We start from the raw sequence: 19,722 nt of genomic DNA, 5'->3' as shown, positions 1-19,722 counted from the left end.
CTGGCTGTGAGTAACATTTTGGATCTGGTGGGGTCCTACAGATGTCTTCAAGGGTGGGCCACGAACAATGCTGCCCATCTGGAAGCAGCTCAATTTGGGTCTGGACAATCTGATGGATGGGGAGATCTCTTCAGGATGTCCAGCTGAGCTCGCTAACGGAGACCCAATCAATCACCCCCCTTCTGTCTCAACTGATGGGCACCCATCCAAATAAAAACCTAGAGGTCAAGGGTTCTGTCAAGACATCTTCAGCTCTATACACTTATTCCTTAACCATGGACAAATTCATTTGACTACCTGAAAAGTGCTCTTGTGCTATAGAAACCTCCATAATACATATGATTGCTCCATGTGAAAAAAGTTCTGGAGAGACAAAAAGGCTTGTGCTGGCACAAGAAAACCTATCCTAATGGCAACCTTAGTGATGCCAATATATAAAGGAACTGCAAGTCTTGAAAGTTTGATTTAGAATCAATACATCTCTTCAGTGAAGTGTCATGACAGCTTTGCAATCTATTATCTTGTCAAGATCTTGGAGCAGCCTGTTAGTTAAAAAATACTTCTCCTGTGCTGTGATTGATGGGTTTGTCAGAATGATTTTCCATTACTCTGGAGACCCCTTTTCAAGTCAAGAGATCTCTCAAGTTTCAGCCAATAGACCTAGGTTTCTTAAATTATTTTCTTAGACATTTACAGACCCAACTAAAATAATAAAAGGAAGTACTTGTCTGACTGTCACATTAAGTTTTCGTGATACTAATACTGGGCAATGTCAAATACGGAGCAGCTATCATATTTTTTTTTCTACATGTGCTTAAGAATGATTAAAAATATAAATGAGAGATAGTTTTGATAATGGCTAAAACTGATTGCAAAGCAGCTGAGCCAATGGGAGATTTATTTCCCTGTAAGTTGGCCCGGCTCAGAACTTGTCAGTCATAATGACAAATGGCAGCGCTTGATGAAGCAGAGGGGTTACATCATCACTTCCCTAATGAGGCAGCTCACAGCAGGAGGGGAAGCAAGGGAGCACAGCAAGCAGTATTGATGAAAAGATGGGTAAAAAGGAAGAATGAGACAACCGCTTTATAGTTGCCAAACACCCTTGACCGCCTGGCTGTTTGTCAGTCAATACATTTTCAGATTGCTGTTTAGAACACTCATCAGTTATACAAATCATTCATTTCAAAAAGGGTTGCTTTTGCTTTTATTTGCAATTGGGGATTACACCAAATTGCTCTTTGAATTCACCGTTTAAGTCTATCATACACATGATGGATATTTAAGATAATTTCTTAGTACCTTTGTTTAGAACCAATTTCTGGAAAGACATAAAGACAATAATACATATTTAATGAGGGTACAAATAATGTGTGTGGATATATTTTATTTAATCCATAGTTGGTCAAGTTAGTCTCTAAGAGACACAGAGTTTCAACATTATGTCCAGGGTAAAGGACATTTCCCATTTGCCTCTTTCTCTCTCTGTGTCTTTACGGCTGGCTCTGGGCTTGGCGTTAGAGTCCAAAAGGGAGATTATCCTGCCTGTCTGCCTTCAGGAGCTCTCAGGGTCCGTGTTTTTGTGCAGCATTAAAGCTGGCTGGGAGTGCGCCCACCGAGAGAGGGGAAATGTGTTTGACATACGCTCAGAGCACACGGTCGGGGAGGCTGGAACAGCAGGATACGATTAATGACCACAGAATCAGATTGTTACAATATGGCTTCCCTTCACCCCCACCTTCTTCACTGAGGGCCTGTCATATTTCACAGACTTGCCTGGACTGTGTGTGTGTGTGTGTTTGTACTGTTTGTTTGTGTTCCTTTAGTTGGGCAGGGGCCCTTTTATCCTCTCTTTTTGTTGTCTTTCTCTATGTGTCTCCCTGTTGATGGAGGTCATTGATATGCAACAGTGCATTCTTGGAACTTACAGGAGAGTCTGTTCTCATGGTATTGTGTGGTACTTTGGCTGATTAGACGCAAAGACACACCTCTTCAGAAACACATTACAAACTGAGCATAGGGTAAAAGCCAGCTTAACTTTAGGATGACTTTCAGAATGAATAAGGACTTTAAAAGTGGAGTTTACTAAAAAGGTTAAAAGCTTGGGACATCCCATCTGCTACAGATAGCTTAAATCACATCTTCATTTGGCATAGATCCACATCAGCTGACTGAAACTGCAGATAGTTTTAGAAGGGTCTTAAAACAAGTCCAGTCTGAAAATGGATGAAAGCAGTTTATGCAAACGCATTGCTACTTTGTAGTGCATCACCTTCTATTTTCGTTTCCTTTCATAATCATGAATCTGATCATATTTTTTGTCTCAGATACCAGTCTGGATAATTTGATAACGGTCATATGGACACATACAATTCCAAAAGAAACAAAACCAAATAACCAGTCAAAGTAACAAAACAGTTAAGGCCATAAAACAATGACAACAATAAACGCCAACAGCTCAAGATGAGTAAAACGGCAACGAGGAAAAAAAAAATCTTTGAGAGAATATTTAAAAAACAGGAAGTGAGTCAACTTGTCTGATCTGTAAAGGGAGAGCATTCCACTGTTGGGAATGCCCCCTTTGCATTGCAGGGACTTTCTTTCAGCCATTACCCAGGGTTTTGACACAGATTTAACAAAGTATGTTCAAGTTCCTGGGTCTACACTTTTCCAGATAAAAGGTCCTGGTCTGGAGGTAGAACTTCCAGATTACCCTGGGATTGTTTAGGGAAGGAGTAGAAGCAGAATTTTCAAATGGCCGTGACAATGCCGGAAGAGAGCAGCAAAATATGTGATTACAATTAGTTGTAATACACTTTCTGTGACTCATAATAAACTTTAACATGTCTTAAGGGTTTAGGTGAGAATGTCGCTGTGTAAAATCCAAATACCTGCTCGATTTAGCAAGATATTGCTTAGTTGGAAAAGTGCGGCGATATTTTTCAGAGATTCCTTCTGCTCTAACAGCCAGCTCGCCTCGCCAGCTGTCAGCTGACTGAGTGGTCTAGGTCCGCTATATAGAGAACACCTGATTCCCAATACATCCTTTTGAAATAGTTAAAAACAGGTCTAATTGAGTCCGATGGTATTTATTTGTTAATGAGTGGTTTATTTCAGTGTTTCATTTGTTAGTGTTTCATTAGTATTACAACTTGCTCGCTATTGATGTTCCTGATGTTGCAGTGTCTGCATCCTGTTCTCCCTTTTCCTAACAGCAACATCTATTTTCTCCCAATCAGAGTTTTTTCAGGAAACCACAATATTATACAGATCCAACTTGTGTTCATTTGGGTCTAAAATCTATTATAACGTTCTGACAATTTGTCGAAACACATAAAGTTCCATATCTTTCTGAATATATATCTGATTAGACACATACAACTACAATTATAAATAAACTCACAGCTTGTTGGGAACAATATTTACACTCAATACTTTCCTGAAAAGGTAAAGACTCGTTGATATTTCATTGTGGTCAAGCTAAGGGTACGTAAACAAAACTTACAGAAAAAAGTTATCTCTGTCAGAAAGTTAGTACATGACAAATGTCAGACTGAATCTGCTGTCTGTCACATGACATAGATAGACAGGAAGAAGCTGCAGTCCCTTTATTTTTCTCATTGTAAATCTTATTGTGAAGGGTGGTGACTTTAATTAATATGCCCATGTTAAATCATCAAAATAATTTCCATCATCTACTCAGTTTTGAAAGCGGTGTACAAAAAAATAGGCCATGATTCGATAAAAAAAAGTTGTCCACATTAAAGGTGGCTAGGCATCTGGCTGGGTATGCTGCATACAAAACTACAGACAGTAGACCAACAACAGGAATCATGGTCTGAGTTCCTTCAAGGGCTCCCAAATACTGATTATTTGAAGATGCAGCGATTGCGACCTTCAACTGATACTTGTAACTGCATAAGGACATCCCAAGTGTCTGCATTAACTGCTATGCAGTTAATATTTTAGAGGTCCATTTTGCTCTCTGTCTTTCTTTGACTAGCCATTAGGTTAGCATATGAGTCCTAATAATCTGAGTGAAACCAAATGAGAATACCAAGACAGACATCTACTGCAGTCACGATATTAAAGTCTTACAACCTTTTAACAGAACCTTCCTTTAGAAATATTTGATGCTTTTATGTTTATAAAGAAAAACTACTGTTTTGTGTTTTTTTCTTGTAAGTAGTTTGTGTAGCATGACTAATATTAAAGTTAATGATGTTGCTGAAAATTTGTTCAGCTAACTTAAAATAAAGGACGATGTCAGGTTAAGCTTCATGGGAATGGCCTTTGAGAAAAGAATCTGTAGACCAAATGTTACCAGATTGCTGGGGTGGTTAGGGGCTCCTTCAAGTGATCTTCAGGGTTTTAGGGTCAGCGCCTAAAGTGCAAAAGGCCACATGGGGAAGAGGTGCGTAGGGAATGAGAGCACACAGGAACAAGAGGAAAACCTTAACAAGGTGTCGAACACCACTCGTTGGATCTGAGCTCCTGAGCACACGCATAACTGGACCTGCGCTGTGATGTTTGTTGACACGTCTGGGAGAGAATTTGGAAGTTTTCAAGCTATCATAAATCAGGAGAGTGCTTGGTTTTTCCCAGGGTTAGGAAGCACACCTCACATATTTTCCAATGCCAACAGGCTTCTAAAGCCCCGGAACAACATTGGGGTTGTTCTTCAAACTCTATCAGCTATGGACGACAATTGAGAAAAATGTATTTCTTGCAAATATTTTCTCTTGTAGGTTTAATGTAGGTTTATTTCCCATGGTGTGACCCTACTTTAAAGAGAGTCAAGTTTCTTCTTCATCTAGTCTACATTAACAAGACACTTAAATAGCACCCATTTCTCCATTTTTTCCCCATTGTCTCTTTTCCCAGACGTATTGGTCAATTTCCTCTGCTCATAGTCTAACGGAGGCACAACAAAGGAGGTCAGCATTTGTTTTCCTCTACGTTTTGCACCAGTTAAGTAGTTAGGTTATTATGTGTGTTTAACATGTTACAGATCTCAAAGATCTCAGTATGTGTACACACACAAACATACCACCCCACCCTAGTTGCTGCCTCTGCCATTTTCTATGTCTATGAATATAAAGAAAAGGGACATTTTTTTTTTGCTTAAATTAAAACTCTCTTAATTAATGACAGATTTATTTTAAGAACTGGAAAAAAAAATAAACCAAGAAATAAACAATAAAATACACTCACAAGAGCATATGGAGAAGGAAGTACTTGGCTCAACTAAAACCGGAAAGGTGAAGTCCTTTTTACCTGTTTATGAAGTGTTGCTTTCTGACCACAATGAGGTCCAAACTGATGATTTTTCAGGGGTAGAAAATATACATTAAATTTCACATGGAGAAATACATACATACATAAATACATATATAAAATATACATTAGGCCTCTTTTAGATCATTAAGTTATGCATTTCATTTCATCTGACCACAAATACACAAATGTGAAAAAAATCATAGTATAACTTTACTTCTCCCCAGGGATCTTGTGATTGAATACATACTTCAACATTTCTCTCATAACTTTTGGACAAAACTAAGTCAAAGCTTTGCAAATAAGTAATTTTATTAAATTTTTAAGACCCAACTGGCATGCCAGATATAAAGCATGAAGAGGAAATCACAAGACACTTTCTTCTTAGCATCTCTTCTTGAAATGCATTTCAACAGCTATTTATTAACGCAAAATGGACACACCCGGCCTATTTAGATTAGGACATGTATATATATATATATATATATATATATATATATATATATATATATATATACAGAATTCAACAGAGCAAACAATGCGGTTGTAGAATATATATATATATATATATATATATATATATATATATATATATATATATATATATATATATATATATATATATATATATATATGTAGATATTGCTTAGTTCTCTGTGGAAAACAGTCATGCTGTGTGAGTGTAATTAACCGGTGTACTGCTAGGTTAGGTACTGCACATTTCTCAGGAATCTGAATGTAGCCCTGAACTTTACTTTTACATGTTGGTTCAGGTATTAACTTATTTAGACAAGGGATCAGGCCTTATTGGTTGTCCCCTCGATGGAATGGACAAACACAGCGGTGGGATGTTTGAGAAACTGGGCCCTTTAAGCAAAGAAGTGGCCACTGAGCTGCTATTAATAATCAGTCATTGCAAGGACTGTCAACTCAAGGATATGTGGTTCAGAAAAGGCACATTTACAAACATTTGCATCTCATGTGTAAGTTGCTTTAATTTTGTTGAGATATTCAAATCTGTTAGAAGAATGTTCTTTATTTGTCAAAAAGCCTTAGTTTGCATTTATTTTCTATGATGCTGTCCAGGAAAGAATAAAAATAGACAGTTTCCTAGAAATTAAGTTAATCAGTTCAGTTTCAATATCAGCTTACGTATTTGAAACCACACAAGCTGGACTAAACACTGCACAACAAAGTGAGAGTAAAAGCAACATAACATTCAGAAAGTAAAGATAAAGTACATTTAAAAGTTCTAGAAAGGTAAAAATAAATACAACAAATTTGCATGTGGATTTCAATCCACCATAGAAATTCAAGCCAATGAAAATTGATTGACTTTACTGACGTTTTTAACTTAGACTTAGACTTAGACAACTTTATTTGTCATTTTGTATGCACAGAGTGCGTACAGAATGAAATTTCGTTCTTGCATTTGTGCAAGAATGCATTTAGAAACTAAGAGTTTGGCATCATTTGCAATGCTAGATAGAGACGCAGTGATGCAAATATGTAAATATGCAAATGTTGTGCAGAATTTATAGTTTATAGTTCAGCAGTTCAACAGTCTAATGGCAAGAGGGAAAAAGCTTTTGCAGAACCTGGTGGACCTGCAGCGGATGCTACAGAACCTCTTCCTAGAGGGCAGCAGGGAGAACAGTCCATGGTGGGGGTTTGAGGGGTCCCTGATGATGTTACGGGCTCGGGACACACAGCGCTGAGATGAAATGTCTTTTATGGAGGGAAGAGGAGCCCCGATGATCCCTTCTGCTGTTCTTACCAGTCTCCTTACGTTCTTCCAGTCGGAAGCACTGCAACCTCCACACCACACAGATAGCTGGTCAGAATGCTCTCTATGGTGCTTCTGTAGAAAGTCGTGACGATGGGCGGGGGCAGGTGGGCTCTCCTCATCCTTCGCAGGAAGTACAAGCGCTTCTGTGCCCTCTTCACCAGTGATGTGGTTTTCACAGACCAGCTGAGGTTGTCTGTGATGTGCACCCCCAGGAACTTGGTCCTGCTGGTCACCTCCACAGCTGAGCTGTTGATGAGCAGTGGAGCGTGGACTTCTTCCTGAAGTCGACGATGATCTCCTTCATCTTCTCCACGTTCAGGATCAGGCTGTTTTCTCTGCACCAGCCCACCAGCTGCTCCACCTCCTCTCTGTAATCCTGAATGCTGTCATCTCTGATCAAGCCCACCTCCGTTGTGTCATCTGCAAACTTCACGATGTGATTGGTGGTGAACCTGGGGACGCAGTCATGAGTCATCAGGGTGAACAGCAGGGGGCTCAGGACACAGTCCTGAGGGGAGCCCGTGCTGAGGGTGATGACATCAGAGGTGTTCTGTCCAACCCGGACCGACTGAGGTCTGTTGGTGAGAAAGTCTAGCTAGCAGCCAGTTGCGAAGGGGTGTGCTGAAGCCCAGATGTTCCAGTTTTTCCACCAGATGCTGTGGGATGATGGTGTTGAACGCTGAACTGAAGTCCAGGAACAGCATCCGCACGTGCGTGTTCTTCTCCTCCAGGTGTGTCAGGCTCAGGTGAAGAGCAGAGGAGATGGTGTCCTCGGTGGAGCGGTTCCGTCGGTAGGCAAACTTGAACGGTTCGAATGTTGGGGGAGACTGGAGACGATGTGTTCCTTTACCAGCCTTTCAAAGCACTTCATCATGATGGGAGTTCTTTTAATGTTTGAGCTGACTTTATCTGCTGTCGGTTCATGGGATATCCACCAACATGTGTTTAGAACATCTCGACAGTAATGTTGCAGCATGTTGATGAAAGATGTCCTTTAAATAAACAGGGGCTGTCCTTTGTACAGCTTTACAGTTTAAGATTTACAATTAATAAATCTTAAAATCTGTCCTGAAGTGAGCAGGAAGGCAATGAAGTGGGCCCAACACTGGTGTTGCACATTCAGGCTTTCTTGTCCCTGTCATTACTTGGTTAGCAGCATTTTGTGCAAATGAAGTAACAATGTATCCAAACCTACATAAAGGAGTTGCAGGGATCCATGTAAAACATACAATTTTGTTTTAGTATTTGATTTCCCGATCTGAGACAATAAAGGTATTTATCTCATAAAATCTCTGAGAAAGAGATATTGTGAAGAGTTGACTATAATTCCCAGTTAGAAAAAGGTAGATTTTCCAACTGTGCTGATGTAAAAGATTTAAAAGAACTGTCAATTATCACAACATGGATTTTCACAATACAAAGAAATGGCAACAGATTTGTAGTCTGGATTTTTATTTATTTAATCCAAAGAAAATTAACTCTGTTTTGTTTACATTCCATTTTATGTAGACAGTTTAATAAAGTTTGCACTGATCCATCAGACGCTATTTTCAAGTACCCTGATCAGCCAGATTGATAAAGTGTAGCACTCTGATTGTGCACATTATCAATCTGGGTCAGATCCCACTGAATCCGTTTGGAGAAAGGAGGGAATTTCATCAGAACTCTCTGAGCTGATTGGGCGAAGCGACTCCTAGTGCCCGCCTACCAAGAGTTGGTTTTAGCCAATCACGGTATCAAATTGAAACGTAAGCCGCAGCTGCTATGAAAAACTACAAGAAGGTAAGCCAGTCAAGGCACTTCTTGCTGTTCTACTATCAAAGACGAAGTTGTGGATTCTTACAAAACAGATGTGATAGCAGTAGCTATGCGTGCGTCCTCTTGAGCTGCCATGTTTGTGTTGGTTTGGCTGTGAGCTCAACCGCTATTTATTTTGTTGCACTGGTATGTCCCGTATTAAACCTCAATACTGCAACATGATTGGCCCAAACCATTCTTGGTTCGGATACAAACGGCTGAAGCCTGAGAGATACAAGATGGATTCTAGCGTTTGTGAACGGACAAACACCGCGAGAATTCATCTCACAGGCAAAGTTAATTTTCAAGGTTTAGGACACACCGTGAGAACTGGATGTGGACCAGTACGGCTAATTTAGGCATTCCGGTTGTAAGTCCTGCTCCAACCAAACAATTTACAATTATTTAGACAAAAAAGTACTTTCTACTAAATATGACCAGAACCACTGGAGAGAAGTTCTTCTTTACACCTACATAGTGTAAGACAATCAGCCATTTCTATGACTCATGATACCAGAAATTGGCTTTTATTTTACCCTCAGATCCAGCGGGACTGGTCTAAGTTCTGAAAACGTGTCCATGTGTCTCCTCTCATACACCCAATGCTGAATGGGCGTAAACGCTGTAAAAGGATATGTTCTGTGGACATTTACCAGGTACAGTGAGGGGAATTAGCAAAGTCAAACCACAACTTCTGTGGTTGGTTTGACAGCCAAAATGTTTCTCTTGGAGTCAAAAGGAAACTGGGATGGAAAATCTCCTTATTATTGGAGAGGACCCTTCTCCCAGAGCTGAAGGAATAATAAAGATAAGGATGAGTGACCTTGATTATAAACAGCTTACAGACAAAAACACTTGATCCATCATCTTGCTTTTGCTTTTCGGTTCAGTTATGCTCAATGGAAGATTTTTAGGTTTATTCCTTTAGAATTATGATGCTTCAGCTGTGCTTTAGGTAAAGATGTTACTTAATAATGTCTAATTTGGAAGAGAAATCACCAGTGCTGGAGTAGTAATACGTATAATATAACTAAGTGATTCATTGACTGCGGGTTTCAGTGCAAATCTTCCCCTGCCAGCTCTCACTTACTTTCCTCCCAGACTGAGCTGGAACCCATGAGGCCTCAGCCACACTTAATGGGATTATGGTAATATTATTTTGTGATGCTGACCTCGGGTCGGTGCCAAGTTTCTTCCACTTTCTTAGACAAAAGGCACAGAACTTACCAAGGTTTCTAGCAGGCTGGCCCACCTTGGCCTCTTGGCACAGGACAGTGTCCCTATCAGGCCTGGTGTAAGATGAATGGCTGTGAGGCCAAGTTTTGCCTGCTAAATACGCTCAACCGGTGAGCACAATCCAAAAAAGTGGCAAGACGGGAATACATAAGAGGGAAACAAAAGTAAGATCGGTGTCTATTGTTATGTCTGCGAGGTGCAGACAATAATTAATACAATCCAAGGCATATAAAATGTGTCCACTATTTACACCCCATTTATTCACACAGTAGTTCTTGAGCTGAGGGTAAAGCTTCCATGGAGACAGGCTTGTAGTAAGCTTGTCTTTCCAAATGATTTAGCACGAGTTTCCTCTGGATGTGTCTTGTTGGTTTAGGAAAGAACTTTATGGATTGGATGAGTTGAAAGCAAGTGAGTGTGTGAGTCAATTCCCACTGTTCCTGTATGCCAGAAAACAAAGTGTTTACAAACTCAGCAAGAACGGATGGTTAACGGATGGTTAACAAAAAAGGATGTCTCTTGTTTTGAATGCAAATTCAATTTTATATGATTAATTTTGCAGTTGTAGTATAGTTCTTGTGTACTTTGCAACTGTCCAGTCACCATGGATGTATCACCAGATTTTTTTTAGCTTTTTCTTTTCTTTTCCTCTCCTTTTTGCCTTCAAAAAGACCACCCATAGGGTTTAGAGGGGGCAGACGTCTCTACAGAATAATAATGGGGTCGTCCTGGGAAAATTGCCCATGGAATGGCTTGCTTCAACAACAAAAAAGAGAGGAGAAAAAGAAAGAAAAAATTGGTCCTGTTTCCGATCCTTCGGAAACATTCATCAGGGCACGCCTGCTGTTCGGTGAGGAGCTCACCCCGTCACAGTCCCATTCGATCTGTACACCGCCCCGGTCAGTCTGTCGTTGGCAAGACTATCTGATCTGAGACTGGGGAGCTGGAAAATTTTCTTTAGCAATATAAACTACTTTTTTTTTTTTTTTTTGCTTGGGAAATGTACATAAATTAGATTGATATTTGGGTTTTTTGTGTTCAACCTAGTACATTTCAAAATCAGAGAGGTCATTAGATCCAATTTTGTATAGTAATCCAATATGAGGGCAAAAACAAATACAATGTAATTTTTGTGACTGACTCTCATAATGGGTTTCAGTCTCTGCAGAAAAGCAGTGAATAAGCGTAGCCTCGTGCAGAGAAAGCCTTAATAATGATGTCATCTTCTTTGACAACACCGTTTTCTGATGAAACAAAATGAAAGAGTCCATCATCGGTTCATATTCTGTGTAGATTTAAAAAATATATATAAAACAGTGCTAAAGGGTTGAAAAATCTTTTTTTTTTTTAAAGAAGACTGTAGAGGCCTATATGTCTGGTAAGGGAGTGAAATGTGTCTCAAAATCAGCCATTCCATTGTACAGAAAATAATAAAAAGTGGAGAATATTCAAAACAACATGCCAACCTGCCTTGGTTTGGCCTTCTGAGAAAGCTTGCCTTGAAAGAAGACTACAAGATGCTGAAAGAACTCTTCAAAAACCCTGAAAAGTCATTACAGGACCAACCACATTCTCTTCCTACAATGGATGTGAAACTGCATGCCTGTAAAATAAGAAAGAGATTGCACAAGTTTAACTTTTATTATGGATATACAAGGACAAATCCATTACTCTCAACAAAAAGAAAGAGAACATGAAGACCAAACTGACCCCGCCTCTCGCCCAGTGAACGCTGGAGATAGGCACCAGCAACCCCCGCGACCCCATGAGGGATAAAGCGGTTTGGAAAATGGATGGATGGATGGATGGAAGACCAAACTAAAGTTTTCCACAGTGAACAGAGACACATACTAAGCCTTCTGAATTTGGATAGATGAATCTAAAATGTAATGATCTGGAAAGCAGAAGAGAGGATGTTTAGCATAAACCAAATGCTAGGTCAAGGTCTGGGTCAAGGACCTCATATCAACAGTGAAGCCTGGAGGTGGAATTGCCGTGGTTTGAGCATCTACTTTGCTTCAGCATGTACTGAGCAGCTCAACATCGTGGCATCAACCAGTAATTTTACAGAGGGAGCATGAGGAAAATGTGCAGTAAAAAAAAACCCCACAGAGGACTAGCTGAGAACTAAGAAATGGAAAGTCCTGGGTCAAGTCAAAACCCCAGGACTTGATCCCACTGAAATGTTTTGTTTGTGACTTGAAATGGTCTGCGCATGCAGAAAACCCCTTAAACATCTAAGACCTGCGAGTGACGCCTAGCCAAACTTTGGTTAAGAATACACATTTTTGTTGATGTTTCCTGATGTTAATAAGTAAAACAAGATTAAATTGTGTCTTTCAAGTGTAATTTGGTAACTAACCAAAAACGGTAGAACATGTGAGAACGTCCGATTAAAGAAGTAGGTATTTGATTAAGTGCCCTAATTCTCTACTTAACTATAAATATAAAATAAATATCTGTCCCATTTTTTCCAGTGAATGTTTTAAAAAAGGGCACATTTTAACTTCTATTTAGGATCTGTTGTCAGGGGCCAGTCAGTGTCGTCTTGCCCTAAACACCTCATGAAGACAGCATAGTTGTCTGTCACATAACAATATATTCCAGTTAGAACTCATCAAAGTCAAATGTCATTGTTTAGGTTAAAGGTGGCCCCCTAATTCCTCCGCATGGTGTCACTCAAACTGTTTCAGGTTTGAAGAGTAAATCCTGTTCTGAATTCTTCAGCGTCACGTCAGTCATGAGTAAAATTCCTGCTTCTGCAGGATTTAAAGAAAAAAAAAAGATTATTTTGGCTTTTTTTTTCAGTGTTCTCTTTCTCTCCTTTGCCCCAGGCATTCACAAGCTGCGTTCCTTTTGCCCTGCTAGACCCTGAGGCCCCTGCTGCGTGGCTCCAGGTTTGAGCCACAGGAGATTCAGTGATGGATGTGCCCCTGGGGGTCTCCGTGGGAGGTGGGCTGTGCACACCCAGTCTGCTCCTCGCTGTCAGAGGAGGAAGTTGTCCTCCTTTGTAACCAGAGACAGCAGAGTGAGGCCCGATGACACTAAAAACAGGCAGGGAAATTTCTCATACCACCAGCAGTGTTTCCTGAAAGCATTGTACGTCTAGCTTCACTTGAGTCATCATACTTCTATAGTATTAAGGGGTGTTAGTTCAAAAGAAAAAAAAATCTTTGAACAACCGTTTAATTAATTCAGTTTATATCGGAAGTAATTAGACAAATTTTTATCAAGTTATAAATAATGTATTCAGTGCAAATGTTGTTGCTGGAGGACATGGACAAGAGGACAGGCCACTAACAGCTATCCTGCAATCAATTTTTTCCAAGATGACATTTCAAATTTTAGTTATTATTTTTTTTTACAGTTACTACAATTAAATATTGATTGTTAATGTGACCCATTACTTTCTCTCAGCAAAAATAAAGACAGTGTTTCCACTCTAAATGGCTGTTTATTCAGATTTGTCTTGACATTCCTGATATTGGGAAATCTTGTCTAGTCATCACAGAGACATTAGAAGAAGCCGAAATAAAAAAAAGGAGATTAAACATGAGGAAATAGACATCATCTGCAAATGTACCTCAAATTTCAACACAAACCTATAGTACCTGATTGTGTTTACATTGTAGTTGATTTATTAAGCTCAGCTCTGTTGCTATATTGCTTAGCCAGTGAGAAATAAACAATATGCAGCGTCTAGTTTGTTTCTTTAAGCCGTTGTGTATACAGGCGAAGGAAGGGGTGTGGACATACGTCTTGTCGATGGGCCTGGGTACCAAATGGACCTGTGACCTCATGGTCTGCGAAGCCAGAAGCCTAAACTAAAATGTCTGCAGCTAACTGTCAAGAGGTCAGAAAAAAAATATGATCCATTTTTTTTAGGATACTCTTTTAAGAATTTTATAAAAGGCATTTAAGTTTATTAGAATCCTAACCGAGTGGAGTATCTGTATTGCATGAGTAAGCAAACATTAGAAGCTGATAAATACTTCCTCAAGAGTTTAATTTCACAGGTGCATCTCAATACATTAGACCATCATAGAAAACATATTTTATTTTAGTAACTCGATTGAAAAATGGAAACCCGTGTACAGATTCATGACACACAAGAGGATATATTTTAAGCATTCATTTCTGTTAATTTTCAGTAACACGGCCTACAGCTAATGAAGGCCCAGGTTTAGTTTCTCAGAAAACAATTTTAATATTGCATAAGCCCAATCAAAATTTTAAACCTATACCGTATACATTCATTTGGAAGACTGGTCACCTGACAGTAATTTGCACAAGCAAGTAAAGCCACAAAACATTATTGTTGAACATTCTGGCTGTCCATAGAGTGCTGTGTGTATACTAATGGGACGTTGGGTGGAAGAAAACAGTGCAGTAGAAAAGCACCAGGTATGTCCACAGTGCAGCAGGAGATTTAAAAGGCCTTAATTTTTCCTTTTGCCGAAGAGGTTTATGAAAATCTTCATTTTTACCTGCCAATTGTGCATGCTGCCAATAATACCAATGCATGGTTTTATGGTCATATCACTGTGATTGGCCAGAACACGAACAATGCAGATGAGGCGAAGGGCACAATTAAATTAAAATTATATTCCTTCGCACTTTAGCAGAGCCACAGGCTGTATTGATGCAGTAATTCATGCAAAAGCAGCCTGAACAAATATAAATGCATATATATACTGTATGGTACATGCACATGGTATTCGGTAGCTGACATTTCTGTGTTGAAAATCTTTTTCTTTACAGGGCTTATGTAATATTTAACTTTTTATAGAAACTGAGTTGTCTTTAACTACCGGTCATAACTAACTAAATTAATACGAGAAAATGCTTGAAATGCATCACTATGTAGGTAATAAATCTGTAATACTGTATTATTTTTAGTTTTTGAATTGAAATATTGAAATAAATCTATTGATTTTATTTATGAGGACACCCCTGTGTCACACATTGTCAAGAAAACACAGACAGTGCAAGACGAGAACTTATTTCGGACTTTTGCTTTTATTGCAAACAAACAAATAATAATAATAATAATAATAATAATAATAATAATACAAAAGATAAGCTTTTAAGACAATGCAATGTTTACCTAGGGAAACTGCATTAAGGAGATGACAAAAATGAGAACTAATTATACAGAATATAAAACAAGAAGCAAATCTTTCTTTTTTCAGAAAAAAAAAAAACTAAAACAAAGTTTTCTGTTGAATCCGGCTAAATTCTTTACAGCTGCTTTTTCTTATCCAGTCATTATGTTAGAAAGGAAGTTGAAAAGAAAACATTCAGTTTTTCTTACAGAGAAAGACCCATCATGTGATTTTTTAGGCATTCTGTACACAAGTCGATTCGATTCAATTCAATCGAGAATCATATGAAAACATTTACAAATGATAAATAAGCAACTTTGTACCACATATGACAGCAACCTAAAATTCACCTCTGTTAGATGCTGCTGGGTTTAAACGATAATTCTCCAATAAAATTAATGCTAAAGAATAAATTAAGAAAACAAAAGAAGTAAGGAGAAAATTATGTGATAGAAGCACAACATGCTCGGACCTGATTTACGCTGGCAAGAGCCAGGTCAAAGGCCACTTCCTGAATCTCATCAAGCAGGAGATCCGACCTGCGCCACTGTCTCTCCGGACCGCGAAGCCTCCGCGCTGTGGCTTCAGAGGCACTAATGGTATTGAAGGCAGTACTCAGATAAAAAGCAAGCGACACTGTCACATCTAGCAACACAGTAAGGCCCCCAGAAGAGATACATGGCACCTGCTTTTAGCATTTCCAACACAATACGTTTAAGCTGAACCAAAAAAAAAAATAAAGCAGTACATTGGACTCTTAACTGATGACGCAGTTGTATCATGGCATCCTATTCCAGCTCTGCATTGCTCAGCACTGTGGATGTCACTGAACTTAGCATATGTACAGTAGAAAAATTCTAAGCAGAATGAAGGCTATGGTGAGATGGCAGTGTCAGTAAACGTCCAGTAAAAAAAAAAAAAACTAAACAAAAAAAAAACATTTTAGAGAGAATAAAAAGGCCACTGAGGGTGTTTTAACCCGACATCCCTGTTTCTTTAAGCAAGCGATGATGATCATGACACTGATTATGTTGAGAATAACAAGAGCAGAACACATACACAGTACATACTATCATATTCATTACCAGTATGTCCTCACAGAGGATTTAACTTTTTAAACATTATATCTAAAAAAATATAATCACAACTCCAACCAATACAAAAGGCACTGCTGTGAGCCAATTTAAAGATGATTTTTTTTTTTTAGAACTATTTTAAAAAAGTCCATGTCGTGTTTTTCTATTGGCAATGTGGCAAGGAGAACGAAATTAAGGCCACTGGGGGTGGGGGGTGGGGGAAGAGAGAAGTCTTGGGTGGATGTGTTGCGGCTCCTCAGGGCCTGGACAGTTGTGTGTAAATCGGCTGCTGTTCCCAGTGCTGTGGACTGTGGGTCTGCGGCACAGAGGGCACCCCAGCGGTGTCAGCTATCGGGGTGTACATCGGCCTCTGACTGGGGCTCATGTAGCTGAAGCCGGAGTACAGGCTGGAGCCTTGGCCGGCTGCGTGATTGTAGTAATTGTTGGCACTGCTTTGGTGCTCTGAATAGTCATACTGTGCTCTTGTGATGGACGGGTAAGAAGACGGGCTGTAGTGCTGTAGGTTGAATGAGCCGTAGGTGATGTGCTGCGGGGATCCCTGTTGGTCGCTGTAGTGGCTCGGGCTAAGCTGCTCTGTCTTGATCTGGGTGGTTCTCTGCTGACCCTGTTGCCCCTGCTCTCCTGCTCCACCCAAGTTGGTCAGAGTGTGCTGCTGCTTGGACATCCAGCCGTGGGCTCCGACACCGGGTCCCTGACCGACCGAGGAGCTGTTGATGCCGTAGCTGCCTGCGTAGCCGGCCTGGGCTGCGCCGGCGACCCCGGCGTGGCTGTGAGGCGGCAGGTACTGGTCGAACTCGTCAACGTCAAAGCTGCCGATGTTGGAGATGACGTCGCTGCTAAGCTCGCCAATGTCCACGGCTCCGAAGTCTATGTTGAGCTGCCGACTGCTGCCCTCCTGAACGGGGCGACCCTCGCGCTTCAGGTCAGCTTTGCTGGACGGGAGATCTGTCTTTGGGGTGGTAGGGGGTGTTGGCGGTCCCTGTGACTGACCTGGTTGGAGAGAGGGAACGTTAGACTCGTGGCTCATCACTCCCAATACCGCAGACTTGCATGCAAATGTACACAGAAAGGTAACCCTGCCCCTAAAACTACTGGCACAGTTATAAGGGACGTGTTTGCCGGCTAGACTAAAATAACCAAATCATTAAGTCCTAATTGTTAAAAGTGGAATATTCCACCCACCTAAATAAAATGCAACAAAAATAATATTCAAAAGCATTTTTTTTCCCTCTTATCTCACCTGAATGTTCTCCAGGGGAGTGCACCTCGCCCATGCTTGACGCCGGGGAGTCGGCCTGCTGCAGCGCCTTGAAGATAGCGTTCGGAGAGATGTGGGTCTGCTCGCCATCCTCGGCTTCGTTTTGGCCGTTCTTGACAGATTTCCTCCGCCTCGGTTGATACTTGTAGTCGGGGTGATCCTTCTTGTGCTGCACTCTCAGGCGTTCGGCTTCCTCCACGAACGGGCGCTTCTCTACCTCATTGAGCAGCCTGAAATGGGCACAAACCAACATATGAGCTGTGCGTTCACGTAGATTTCCGATAGTTTCTGTATAAGTGCATGAAAAAAAATAAAATCCGCTAGCAAGCGAATACAACGCGGTCTTAACTTGACTTGCATGGTGTTTTTGCGCAACAGGAAACTAGTTTAAGTGAATGCAACAAAAAATCTATCCATTTAAATAAACAGTAAAAGCATCGGGAAATTATAGCAACGTGTAGACGCTTATAATTAGAAGGAGCTGCGAAGTTTTACAGAAGCAATGGGCTGCACGCGTCAGTGCGTAAAAGAGCGCTCCACGAGCAGACCTCGAATCCGAAGCCAACTCACCTCCAGAGTTTTCCCAGGGTCTTGCTGAGTTCTGCGTTGTGCAAGTGCGGGTACTGATCGGCCAGCTTCCTCCGCGCCGCCTGGGCCCACACCATGAACGCGTTCATGGGTCTCTTGACGTGCGGTTTGCTCTTGCTGGAGCCGTTGACTCGCACCGGCATGGGCACTAGCGTCCAGTCGTAGCCCTTCAGCACCTGGGACACGGCGTCTCTGATGCACACCGGAAACTTCTCTTCCTCGCCCTCCTTCTTGTAGTCCGGACCCCTGAGGAGGTGGTTGTCGGATGGCCGGGTGTTCTCGGTGTCCGAGCCGGAGCCGGACGGGCACGGAGATCCCGCCGAGTCCTCAGACATGCTGGGGCTCGGAGCGTCGGAGTGACATTTCTCCTGTTCTTCTGTCATCTTCAGGTATGGGTCGAGGAGATTCATGCGAGAAAATTAACGATTAGCTGCTCACACTAGAAAAAAAGAGGGGAAAAAAATCTTCTTTTCTTTTTTTAATCCAAGTGTTCTGTGCCCAAAGACTGCAGGCGGCAGTCTGTAGAGGCGCACACCTTTGCCCTGCAAACTTAAATCCTTTAAAGTAAAAAAAAAACAAAAACAAAAAAACAGCAACAACAAAACAAAAAAACAGCAAAAAGTATACGTATTCACGCTCCTTAGACTTCTGTCTGTGTTGTATATAACAACGCAACCGAGAAACCGTGACTTTAAAACGGAATGAAAGTAACTTATCTCCCTTGATGGATACCGAAGCGTCTGCAAGCGCAGGAGGTGAAGCCGCAATTTATGTTTGAGGGAAGGGAATGACTGGGGAGGGGTGGTGGTCGGGCGCTCAGTGGGCGGGGACACAATCCGACTCAGAGAAAATCTTGATCACACCAGTGAAAACCCAAATGAACTGGGCGTTTTTCCCCTTGTGGGCTACAGTTTCATTTTAATAACTAATCAAAGTTCAACTTCAGAAAATCAACAAGAAAGGATAACCTCGAACGGGATTAGTAAACTGGGTGATGCCACTGGTGGAAGACCCCATTCTTCTTCAGTTTAAATGGACCACAAACACTAAAACTGCCTCGTCATTACCAAATAGGTCATTTGAATTGACAAAAAAAAGTGCTTTTCTTTTACCAGACGTGTTTATGAAAGTCTCTAATTTACAAGTAGGCTAACATGTCTGCTTGCATACTCGTTTTATTTTAACACAGAACTTAAGCTAAATGAAACAGCAAACAAAACCAAACAAACTAAAATTTAACACAGCATGTAGAATGTATTACAGACCTGTATGTATTTTATTTAGCAAATAACAACATGCTTATTTCTGAAGCATTTTTATTATGAAGTTGTCAACAATATGAGACATCAAGACCCCTAAAATATCGGTTTTCTGCATAATATTTCTGGATTTGATGGACTGATTCTATTAATATTTACTTATATTTGCTTCTACGTCGACTGAAATTGTGCAAATCCTGTGTTGCACAAACCAATATTCTGTTAGTCTTCATAGAGCTGCGAAGGAGCAACAGGAGAGAACAACATGTTGCAAAATGGACCAACAGGGGGAGACAGCAGTCCAGAAACTTGTCAG

The 19,722-nt window shown here is 40.6% G+C and overlaps 1 protein-coding gene across 1 annotated transcript; it reads right to left on the bottom strand.

The window, feature by feature from the left end:
* Positions 1-15,291: 15,291 nt before the first annotated feature.
* Positions 15,292-18,913, bottom strand: LOC105936190 (transcription factor Sox-9). Its single transcript, XM_012876895.3, has 3 exons — positions 18,130-18,913; positions 17,542-17,789; positions 15,292-17,291 (listed from the first exon to the last, which is right to left on the bottom strand). The coding sequence occupies exons 1-3, from the start codon at positions 18,555-18,557 to the stop codon at positions 16,537-16,539; spliced, it is 1,431 nt and encodes a 476-aa protein (XP_012732349.1). The 5' UTR covers positions 18,558-18,913; the 3' UTR covers positions 15,292-16,536.
* Between the last annotated feature and the right edge of the window lie 809 nt (positions 18,914-19,722).

This window comes from Fundulus heteroclitus, chromosome 16, assembly GCF_011125445.2.
Source record: "Fundulus heteroclitus isolate FHET01 chromosome 16, MU-UCD_Fhet_4.1, whole genome shotgun sequence".
Lineage (NCBI taxonomy): Eukaryota > Metazoa > Chordata > Actinopteri > Cyprinodontiformes > Fundulidae > Fundulus > Fundulus heteroclitus.
The sequence above is the reverse complement of the archived record's forward strand: the minus strand, read 5'-3'. Positions and strand labels throughout refer to the sequence as shown.